At 35.8% G+C, this 12,415-nt stretch overlaps 1 protein-coding gene across 1 annotated transcript; it reads left to right on the plus strand.

Annotated features, from left to right (window-relative positions):
- Window positions 1-1,165, plus strand: L3040_000991 (uncharacterized protein; the record flags this gene model as incomplete). The annotated part of the gene is made up of 5 exons (XM_066155386.1): window positions 1-379; window positions 492-584; window positions 644-813; window positions 870-960; window positions 1,083-1,165. 5 exons carry the CDS (start codon window positions 1-3, stop codon window positions 1,163-1,165), a joined length of 816 nt encoding a protein of 271 aa, XP_066013406.1.
- Between the last annotated feature and the right edge of the window lie 11,250 nt (window positions 1,166-12,415).

Consider the following 12,415-nt stretch of genomic DNA (forward strand, 5'->3'; position numbering starts at 1 on the left):
ATGATTCAGATCAACACCACGGCAGCCGATTTTGTAGAGACGAAGATCCAAAGCTTGGAATCCTATGTGAAGCAAAGGAGATGCATAGAGGCTGCACTTGAAGCCAAAGGTTTTGACCAAGCGACCGCCGAAGGACGCTTCAGAAGACGCGCCCAGCCAAGAAGAGCGCGACAAAACAGCCTCAGATGTCGACCGGCTCAAGACGCGACGGGAAGCCTTGTCGGGGACGATCTTGCCGAGATGGGAGTCTCTCCAGACCCGTTGGAAAACGCACACGTCTCGCTTGAGATGGGGCGGGGAGAGAGGGTGCTCCGGACACGACGAGGGACAAGGGGAGAAAATTCGACCGTGCGAAGTTCAAGAAGGCTGTTCTGGAGCGGTATGGCGCCACGCGCGTGGAGGGCTCCAACCCACTGCAGCAATGTGTTGGAACTGGAGAAGTGGTTCTACCGACTAGACTCTGAGGGAGAAAAACGGCCCTGTTGGCGCAGCTTACTTGGTTCCCTGGCTTCTCAACGGAGGCGACTTAGATTACTTGTTTGGCATCACAGACGGATCGGCCATTCTATCTGACTCCGCTGATGGTAAGCCCCCAAGTATATATATATATGCCTTGCTTGGAATATGCTAATGATTTGTTCAGCTATCTCTTTGCATACTAGAATTGAAAGTGCACTGGATAATGCTGAGATTGTCATTGTGCCTAGACTTGAGGCTGGAAAAGAGACCGAGTGGGAAGTGTTCGTCACCGATGAATCTGAATTGGGCGACGCAGCGTGTCTGACTGCCGAGTCCGGACAAACGAAGTGCAAGGTACTTAAGTTATCGCTTTCCAACTTGAATACTCCCATAGCTGACAACACATACAGAACTTCCACCAAAGGACGTTACAATTCCTGACCTCGAACGGGCCATCCAAGCGCTATTTGTATTTCCGATTCGTCAAGTCGTACCTCATAGGTATTGCTGAAACGCAATGAGCCGGGGAGCATGAAGTGGGTCAAGAATCTCGAGGCAAAGGGCACTCTTTGTCTGGGCAACGCCCGGACCTGATCTTCGCAAATCGATGCTTATGGCCTTAGCCCGCAAAGTGTCAGACAAGTACCCGCCACCCGGTCTCGTGGATGCAAACACGTTTGATGAACTGCCTTACGACCCGCCATGAGGCGCTCTCGAAAAGTATTAAGCGGCATCAACACTGGCGAACAAGATCACCAGTCTCGCCGACAACGAAAATCGGACAGATTCTGCGGCTGATGATTAAGAAGGGAGGGATGAAGGGGAGCTCGGTTGTCAGGACCTGGATGGATACCGGTATTGAAGAGGAGAAGGGCTTGGGTGTCAGGTTGTGAGGGGTGCAAAGGAGCTAAGAAGGAAATCCGGACTTGGGACTCCTTGACATTTTCGACTTGGACAACTTGGCTTTCGAATTTAGACTTTGGACCTTGGACATTTTTTGACTTTTGTTGCAAGTCGCAAATCTGCTGTCTCACTTCTCTCTCTCACTCTCCCCTCCTCGGCTACCCACCCAGGAAAGAAAGGATGCCTTCCGCGCGTCGTAAGTAAAAAAAGAAAACGACAACTCGGCCTGGCAAATGCCAATACGGGTAGGCGGATGCCCGGGGCGCTGCTGTGGACTTCGCTCACTTGGCCCGCGTCCTTGTAACATGTACCACTACATGCCGCGACGTTTTCAAGAGGAGAGATAAGCACATTTGGCTATACCTCGAGGGAGAAACGGGTTAGTAAGAGGTGGGGAAAAGGGCTCAGAGCGATCGATTCCGTACGATGCTACTAAACGGTTTTTCCTGATGGATTTATTCTCGTCGCAAATCTACCTAGCCACAGTTTAGACGACATTCTATCTGCAGTAGCGCCAATACCACGTGACAACGATACTAACCGACGCTAGCCGACCCTAGTCGTTTGACAGATAGGTAGGTATTGCGCCTTCGAAGAGCGGTCTGGACCTCTCGGTATCGACACCGATATAGTTTATTACCTACCTTACCTACGCTATAACTTGCTTGCAGTTTTCCACCGTCGACATGAGATTTTTTTTTCTCTTTCTGCGATCCAACTTATCGATCTATAGGGGAAGGGCACAGTCGACAGACAGCAGCTAGCTGCGCTGCACCACCCAATAGAAATGCTTTTGGGGGCTACATAAAGATTGCGATATCGCGGGAACAGAAACCCGAGAACTGTCTGTCTATTGTATTAGGGAGCTTTCCTCCCACCTCCCTCCACCTCCCCCCACCCTCTTCGCGGTTTTGACTCTTTGGTTAGGTACAGCAGTACCGGTACTGTACCACCAAAACCTTTTTGGATTCTGCCGCCCCCTTATCTCCTTAAACCCGGCCTTGTCGTAGGGCTATGCTACGTAACATCATTAAAGCATAGACTAAGTAGCAGAAGAGTCATCTCCTTCTTTAATGACTCTTCTTTTCTAAAGAATATAATAACCTTTTCACTTTCGTTACTAATCTTTTAGCTAGCGATTAACGCCGAGACCGAATCTTAAAATCTCTTTTTGATTCGCAATCAAGTTGCAAGTTAAAAGTACTTTAAAGAAAACAATTAATTAAGATCGAGAAAAAGACTTACCCGTGAACTCAACTATTAAGATTATCAAAAACAAGATCTAAGATATTAAAAAAAAGATTTTTCGAAACGAATACAAAAGACCTTTATTGATAAGACTAAAGCAACGTCTTACTTACTTACGAAAATAAACGTAAAAAGAAGTCTTTATATCCAACTTACGAAAGAAGCTGCTTAGCTAAAGCCTACCTTTTTTTTAAGAAGTACTTATTATAAACCGACGATACTCGAATAAAACTTAAAAAGACACGGATCAGCTTTTTAACATTTAAAAACACACAAACTAAAACTTAGCTTTATTACGCGGACTTTAATCGATATCAACTAAAGATCATAAGAAAAGCTTTGCTTTAAAAATAGACTTTTAAAAAGTTATTTAAAATAAAAAACCTTTTTTTTATTAGCTTTTTCTTTTAATTTCAAACGCTCGGACCTTTTTATTTAAAAAGACTTTTTATAAAAAAGAGCAAGCAATAGTTTGCACATTTTGCTTTAAAACTTTAAAGAAAAAAAACAATACGCATTTTAAAAAAAGAAATTAAAGATCCGGTTTTTATAAAAAAAGAAAACCAATTATCTAAAGAAGAAGCTTAATAGCCTTTTACTTTTAAACAAAGATTATTAATAGATCTTACGCTTCCGCTAACTTTATTTTCCTTTTTTTATAAAAGCAAAGTCTTAAGTTCACTTTTAATAATATACTTTTAACTAAAAAAAAGTCTTACTTTATTTTTAATATTAGCTGCTTTAAGATCGGATTCGAAAAGCAACTCTCTTAACGACTTACGTTATCTTTAAAAAGACACTTCAATTATTAAATTCAACTTAAAAGCAAAGTTAAGAACGTATTAATCTGAAAACCCATTTAATATAAGATTCTTTAAAACCTTTACTTAAAGCAATCAATTGTAAAACACTTGTCTATTTATAATAATATAAAGCAGACTCTCTTAAAATAAAATCTCATTTACGATATCTTAATCAAAAATGCTAAAGTTTAAAAGATATAAAAATTACGACGAGAAAATGCCGGCGGAGCTATAATTAAATAAGCTAAATTATAACTTCGAGCAAGCAAGCTAAGAAAACCTTTTATTTTTAACGTACTTGAAAGCTATCTTTATCTTACTTATTAAAAAAGCTAATAAGAAGTTCAAATCCAACTTTAAAATAAAGACTATTGATATGCAAAAGCAGACCTGCAATGCACATTGCAATAACCAGTCTTATAACCCTATATTCTCGCACGACACACCCCCCAGAGCTGGCCGGTTGACTTTTACCGACTGCTTTGTAAACCACGCTGCGGTTAATAGCTTTTTTATTACTTATCGAAAATGGATTTTTAGTTAGCGATATTATTTGCGCAATTGCGATATCGCAGCCTGACTAATAAATCACTATGTCTTATCGATAAAGATGCCCCGCAGCTAACGATAGCGAGGTAGCACCGGGTTTTCGGCTAAGAAAACTTTGTTCTGCGCTTAGCATAGCTTAATGACAGCTAGCGATCGATCGACCAACTGAATTATCGGAGCGAATGTGGCTCTTAACTAATATACAAAAGCAGACCTGCAATGCACATTGCAATAACCAGTCTTATAACCCTATATTCCCGCACGATACACCCCCCAGAGCTGGCCGGTTGACTTTTACCGACTGCTCTGTAAACCACGCTGCGGTTAATAGCTTTTTTATTACTTATCGAAAATGGATTTTTAGTCAGCGATATTATTTACGCAATTGCGACATCGCAGCTTGACTAATAAGTCATTATGTCTTATCGATAAGGATGCCTCGCAGCTAACGATAGCGAGGTGGCACCGGGTTTTCGGCTAAGAAAACTTTGTTCTGCGCTTAGTATAGCTTAATGACAGCCAGCGATCGATCGACCAACTGAACTATCGGAGCGAATGTGGCTCTTAACTGATGTGCAAAAGCAGACTTGCAATGCACATTGCAGTAACTAGTCTTATAACCCTATATTCTCGCACGACACACCCTTTAGAGCTGGCCGGTTGACTTTTACCGACTGCTTTATAAACTACGCTGCGGTTAATAGCTTTTTTATTATTTATCGAAAATGGATTTTTGGTCAGCGATATTATTTACGCAATTGCGACATCGCAGCTTGACTAATAAGTCATTATGTCTTATCGATAAGGATGCCTCGCAGCTAACGATAGCGAGGTGGCACCGGGTTTTCGGCTAAGAAAACTTTGTTCTGCGCTTAGTATAGCTTAATGACAGCCAGCGATCGATCGACCAACTGAACTATCGGAGCGAATATAGCTCTTAACTGATGTGCAAAAGCAGACTTGCAATGCATATTGCAGTAACTAGTCTTATAACCCTATATTCCCGCACGACAACTATCATAACAAACAAATTAATAGTTATAAATAAAAAGAAGACAGAAGTTATAAAATAACTAAAAGTACAATTCTTAAGAAACGAAAAGCAAATTAAAAAAGAAGACGTGATCATCGAAGTCTTAAATTTAAAACAAAAAGAAAAGAAAAGCTTAGCTTCGTATTATTTTAAAACACTTGCTTTATTTAAGAAAACCGAAAGAAAGGACTTGAATAAAAGCGAAGTGTCGAAAGCAAACTCGACACAATTTGACTTTAATAAGTATATATTAAAATCGATTTCTTTAGCCTTTATTAAAAGAGTAGCAAACGATCAGATTAAATCACTAGCGCTTATTAACAACGCTTTACTTTACTTTTGCTTATAGCGCGCGTACGAAACCTTCGTGCTATTTTAAAACGCTTTAAAAAAAAAAGAAAAGATCAAGGCAAAGATCGAGAAAAAGAAATACTACGATCGATTATAAAAGTTTATAAAGCATTATATTAACATCTTAGCGCAAGCAGCTTTAATAGCATTTTAAAACAACTTATATATATCTTTTTAAATAGCTTTTATTTTAACGGAGCCCGCTTAACTTATTAAAGCTATTTAGCGATAATTAAACAAATCATAAAACAAAACTTAGCAATTACAACTTTAAAGCGAAGCCTTTAGATAAAAGATAATAAAATATTAAAGAAACAATTAAAGACCGGGCTACGGAACGACACTTAATATAAGAAGTAGCAGTTATAACTAGCTAATACATTTTTAAAACAATACAAATTAATAGAACTAAAAACAAAGCTATCGCTCGGCATTAGCATCGGCTTTTATACTTTTTAAACCGGCTTTAAAATCAAGCAATCCGTTTGTAAATAAATCTAAAACTTACGTTAAAAATAAAAATAGACTTTTCTACGTGAGTTGCGGTCATACTAAACACATTAAGCTTAAATGCTCGAACCCTTTACTTTCAAATTAAAAAAGAGCTTATCTTAAAAGTATAATATACTCGGATAAGCTTATAAATTCTTATTATTTAAAAATCATTTTAAAAAAAGAAAAGAGCTCGGTATTTACTTCTATTAATGCTTTCTTTATATTAACGTCTTCGATATTAAAGATAAAGATTATATTATTAAGCTAATTCTTAAAGAAGTATAAGAAAGCAAAAGTTAAAGATATCTTTGATATTGCATTAATAAGCAATAAAGTAAACTTAAGCAACTTAAAAAGCTTAAAGTATAAAGTAGCTTTATTAAATACTAAAAACATCTTAAATGTAAACGTTTGTATAGCCGACAATAAAGCAAAGAAGAGAATAAGAATCTATAAGTCTTTAAATGATGCAAAAGTAATAAAAGCTATAAAGCAATTTATTAAAAAGACCTTTACGAAAAAACTAAAAAAAAAGAAAACAAAAGAAAAAGAAAGCAAAAAGCTAAGACAGTTAAAAGAGATCGTCGAGCGTGAAAACTAAAAACCGATCAATTATATAAACTTAGCGTTAAAGTTTAAAACAATTATCAATTTATTAAAGCTATTCTAGCTTTTATTAAAAGTATTTAAGCAATTTAAAAAGCTGTCTACGAAGAAGAATCTAAAAAAAAAGTCGAGACTTGCTTAAATAATAAGCAATCAAGCTTTAATAAGCGCATTGCTCGCACAAATTGCTTTACATATCTATTTAAATAATAAAGCATAAAAAGTTTTATTATAAATTAAAATTAAAGATAAAAAGAAAACAATTAAAGTAAAGCTTTTTATCGAAATAAGCGCTATTAATTAAAAGTTAAATATAATATTAATATCTTTAAGCTTAGCTAGAAAGCTAAACTTAAAAGTGCGCAAGCTTATATCAAAAAGCTACGCTAAAATCAATTATAAAACAGCAGATAAAAAGATACACTACTTAAACGAGTTCGTTACGGTTAAGATTAAAGTTTTAAAGATTTAAAAAACAATTTACGCATTTATTCGGAAATCAAATAATCTTTTAAATACCGAACTAAGTCTTTTATTAAGTTTGCTTTAAATGTTTTTAATAAACGCAAAGCTTAATATTAAAAAAAGCAAGATAACTATAAGAAAAAACATTTTAAATAAGAAAAAGATCATTGTTTAAAGACTTTTTTTTTTACTTTTTAAGACTTTCAATTTCGTTTTGCATTCGAAAAAAGAATCAAAGAAATCTCTCGACAACTTTATAATAAAATTCGAACTCTTAAAATCAAATATCTTTATTATTAAAGATAACTTAAAGCATGAGTCCGAGTTTAATAATACTAATGAATTTAAGCTCTTAAGAAACTAGATTAATAAAAACGCTTTAAAATTAACGATAAACTTATTTAAAAAGTTAAGCTTTACTTTTTAATTCTTTTACTTTCGAAGCATTTATAAGTGCTCTTTCTTTTGCTTAACACGAATTTACTTTCACCTTTTTATAACTACTCGATAAGACTATTACTTAAGGTTTAAACTGTCTTTCTTTCTTAATCTTTTACAACTTTAGTAAAAGATTCTTAAACTAACGAGTCTTAAACACAAGGAAATCATTATAAGAACTTCGAATCGAAAAGGAAGCTTATTTAAAAGTCTATCTATCTCGAAAAGCATCCGACCAACTTTTTTATTAATTTAAATAAACACTTTTTTAAAATACTTAATAAAGTTATTAAAAGAATAGCAATCATACTAGTAAAATTCTGCTTAATATAAACCGCCGCTTAACCTTTTTTAACGCCGAGAAAAGTAAATCGTTTGCTTATAAAGTGCTCGCTAAACGAAGTCTTAAGCTTATAATTATCTAGTTATAACTTGACTTTCGGAAATAAAATCTTTTTAAACTGTTGGATTGCTTTTAAGCGATTGGGAATATATATTCGTAAGGTCGTAACGGTCGTCAAAGTACTTGCAATTGCAAAACACTCGGTTGATAAGGTATCTCAATTCTGTCTGCTCCTTAAGGCTCAAAGGAGCTGACTCCTTTTATATGATTAAAAGGAATTACGTGCACTAGCTAGCTAATAGGTTTACTAGTCAAGTTAGGAGTCCTTTAACTGCTAACATATTAAGCGAGGCATGCTAAGTGGCCCGTGAACTATGATTCACGAGTGAGTTCCTTATTTACTATTACTACTATTATTATTAGCTAGCTAAAGTCGATATAAAGATACCGACACCGGCAATTCTTTCTTTAGCAAGCAGTGCTTTACTAATTATTATATCGATCGAAAAAAGAAGGAAGGTAATTAAATAACGGTAATTAAATAAAAGAAAAACAATCTCCTTTCTCTTTTTTTTATAGCGGCCTCTTTACCCATTCATCCACTTGTACCTTCAAGGTATTAATTAAAACTAGCTTTTGCAAGAAGGTATTAGCCCCGATTTTAATTATAACGTTAGCAAGGTTAGATTTTCCTTCGATCTAGCGTACCTTAAAGAGCTCTCGCTTCTCGTATGACTCTCGAATAGTTATAATATCGATTATAAAGCGCTTCTCTTTAATAGTCCTTAGCTTTACTATATACTCGTAAAGCGAGTACGAGTTAGTGCATACTATTACGAGGAAGTTAAGGATTTTTAATTAAGCCGTGATTTAAGCAAAAGTAATCGATATAGCAATAGCTATATCGATACTTAAGGACATAGCGTATAGCTTAAAAGCTAATACTGCTTTTATTACTCTTTTGTATTTTTATAACACTTAATAAAGGATGTTATCCGTTAAAATGAACTCGTTTTCATTTACGTAAGCCTTATTGCTAAAGATAGCTACGAAACCGATTTAAGAGCTAAGGTTAGCGTTATTAGCAAACGCTTCGTTTACGAACACGAAAAGCTTCGCTGTCCTTAAGTTTAAAAGCACGTAATAGATCTTTCGTATTAAATGATCGATCAGCTATTAGATCACTTTATTAAGAGCTTTATAGTCTTCGTTCTTCGGTTCTTAGTGTTAAGCAGCTATCGACAGAGCACAAGATGCTTTTAAGTAGCAAATGGTAGCTAAATACGCTTTTCGAGCACGTTGCTTTAAGTACTTTTTAACTCGTATAGCTAAATCGAGCTTGATCACAGCAAGCCTTTCACTTTGCCTTTTCTAATTAATTAATACTTCGACTCCGTCTTTATCTAAGAATAGCTTGCATCTATTAAAAATCATCGGTTCGGCGTATATAAAGATCTTTATTTCTTTGCTCTTTAGCTTAGATTTAACTAGCTCTTTCTCTTTTTTTGCTTTTATAGCTAGATTGATAATTATAAAAATATTATCCGTTTGCAAAGCAGCTATTCTTAGCTGATCTTTATTAATTAATATAAAAAAGTGTTGTGCGGAACAGGCATGGTTCCACCTAAGCTATATGTAACATGTTATGTGACCTCGCTTAGTAGCGCCCTTAGCACACTAGAGCTCTTAAGTATATGTATATAAATCTTAACGAGCTTTTTAAATAGAATATACCAAGCTTTATTTAATCTATAAAATCTCTTCTTAATCTTAATGCTAGTAAGCATTATAATTAAAAGCTATATTCGCACTTACGAGCTATTCAGTTAGTCTTTAATAACTTTCGAATTAATCGAGAGCGGATTTTACAAGTCACTTTAACGCTACTTTGCTATAACTTTTATTTTGCAATCTGTCCTTTTTCAATTATATTTATTCTTTACAACTAACACTTATTACTTTTAAGAACTCTAATTAATTTTTAAAAGCTTTAATTACAAAGTCAACTGCTATAACAATAAACGACAAATTAAAAGAGGTCTTTTTAATTAATAAAACGAACTTTATAAATCGTAGCGACTTTTTAAAATAGATTACGAATTATAAATACTTTATCAAGCGTTTTAATATAAAATAATACGTATCTTTTCGTATTAGCGTAAAAGAACTTGCTCTTTTTATCGAGCAGATCAGATTAAAAACGAAGTCTGCTATAAAGATAATAATAAAGCTTAATAACGAATAGTTTTAAGAGTAAGACCGCTAACGAAAAGCTTAAGAAAAATTGCATTTAAAAGCTTTTGCAAACGATCTTAATAAACTTTTAAAGCTAAAAAACGTTAAGTTCGAAAACGTCCGAAAAGCGTATAACGATAATATAAAAGAATATAACTTCGTTATAAACAATTAAAAAGTCTTAAGTAATAAAAGCAATCAAATCATAAACTAGATTAAAAAGACGGTTAAGAGCTTTATTTTCGAAAAAGCGATCTTAGCGGCTTTAAAAGAAGATAATACTTTTATTTAATTCTTAATAAAAAAGCTTTAAAAAATATGCCGTTTATCCGACTCGAGCTTTAAGCTATCGATAGCACGAGACTATAACAAATCCTTGCAAACAGCTAAGCAAAAGAGCGTCTTTTTAACGGTATAGATTAAAAAACACCGAGCTATTGTAGAAGCACCCAAAAAGATGTGCTGTATAGAAGCCTGGCTCTGAGGCTAGACCTCATGGTCTTACAAAAGAGATGTCAGAAAAGGTGGGTGGAAAGCTCGTTGATTGTTCTAGCTAAGAGATGTGTGCCCTCTTATAGAAGATGGGTCCGTCTAATATGGCCTTAATAGCCATAGCAGGTACCTTATCAGGCAGGGTGTTTACATCCGTCCCTTTATAGAATAGGTAAGCGCCCCCGCTTACTATCAAGCAAAAAAGAAAAAAAAGGGGTGTAGAAGAAAGAAAAAAATCTAGTATACAAAAAAAAGAGGAGGGTATCTTGTCTTTAAATTCCAAACATTTAAACTACTAAACTACGCTTCGGCAGCTTCTTTATAGTCTCTTTCCGTGCTTACGTCTTTAACTCTTTCGTTCTCTTTAAGCTGGGAGGGTCTTCTTCTCTTAGCAGAGCTAGCATTAGACGATAACGTGCTAGCAGCAGCATCTTTAAAAGTAAAAGAGCGCGTGTCGTTCTTGCGCTTGTTGGTCGCATCGTTGATAGGTGTGAACTTGGCCGACGAAAGGTTAGCGAAGCCAGAATAAGGTCCGGAGCTATTAGTTAAGTCGTCTTCGTCTTCGGGCAAGTCACTTAAGGCTTTTATAGCTTTATCGAAAGCGCGGTTTAAGGATTCCGGCTAAGAAGATGATGCTTTAGATTCGTCGATTTGGCTCGTAAACCGTAGTTCACAGGTGGAATTCGCACTTTTTAGAGTGATCTCTACACTTGAATCAAAGTCGTTAAAAGACAACTCAATCGGTCGCAAGCTTTTCTTAAAATCCTTCAACTTGTCGGCGTTTATAAAGTCGTCAGCTCGGCGGCTTTTGCTCTTAGAAAAGGACTTGGCTCCGTAAGTCTTGGCTTTAGCGTCTAAGACAATAGCAAATCCCTTTTTGAATGCCGAAAACAACTTCTTCTTATGCTTAATAAAGTGTTCTTAGAACTAGGTCCGGGACATAATAAAGATGGCGGTCAATTCTTTTACTACTCGAGGCTCGTTCTAATTTATTTTTCCGATTAAGGCTTTTGATACGAAACTGACGTGGTTTAGCTAGATTGTGGCGGCGAAGGGCTAGCTTGATTTATTAATGACTCTTTATCGAAGGGTTAGCGGCATGCGTCTTAAGACGATAGTGCAAGCGTGCTTTGCAAAGCTGACTCTATTCTTTAAAGTGCTATCGTTTATTAAAGCGGTGTAATTGTTAAAGAAGATGGCCTATTTGCAAAAGGAATTTTAAAAAGCGTTTATGTCTAAGAAAACACTTTGTTTCGTGATAACGGATATAAAGGTGGCGAGATCTATGACTATAGCAAAGGGTTAGCGTAGCGCAATGTTCTTAAAAGCATTTAAGGTCTTCGACTTGGGTCTAAAAGCTTTTTATCTAGCGGTCTTTCTAAAGGTGGTGTCGTAGGTATAGCTCTTAAGCTAAATACTTAAGCTTCCGATCTAATTCTTTACGCCGTAAAGCATTAAGTGGTAATCTAAAACTCTGTCTTCTATTCGTGAATCACGGTTCACGAGTCGTTTAGTGTTAGCGTCGTGTTTGGTCGTAATCACTCGAGCACTATTATTGCATTTAAGGAGCTGAAAGGGTTTAAAGTAAGCAATGAGCTTGTAGTTTCCGTCTCGGCGATTGAGTAAAGCGGCAAAGTACAGCTTATGATAGCTTCGAAGGACTTGCTAGGTTAAAGAGTGTATTATATTAAAAAGTGCATTAGTCGAAGCTCTTCTTGAGTCATTAATCCGAAAGTAATAAAGGTACATCTAGATCTCTTTGTTCATAATAGTAAGAAAGGTTTAGTTGCCGTGCTTGTTGTTTAAGAAAGAAGCTCTTAACATAAGCTAAACTTTCGTATAGCTACCCGTATTTAAGGTGTTAAAAGGGCTGTTCTTTCAAGCGGTGCCCATCAGGCTAATGCTTTAGTTCAGCTTATTAAAGGACATCGGCTTAGCTTTGAACTTGGAAGAGCTTAAGCTAGACATTCTTTTAGCTAAAGTACTGCTTTTAGT

The sequence above is a fragment of the Drepanopeziza brunnea genome (genome assembly GCF_022702325.1).
Source record: "Drepanopeziza brunnea f. sp. 'multigermtubi' strain 214-2 chromosome Unknown ctg1, whole genome shotgun sequence".
Classification (NCBI taxonomy): domain Eukaryota; kingdom Fungi; phylum Ascomycota; class Leotiomycetes; order Helotiales; family Drepanopezizaceae; genus Drepanopeziza; species Drepanopeziza brunnea.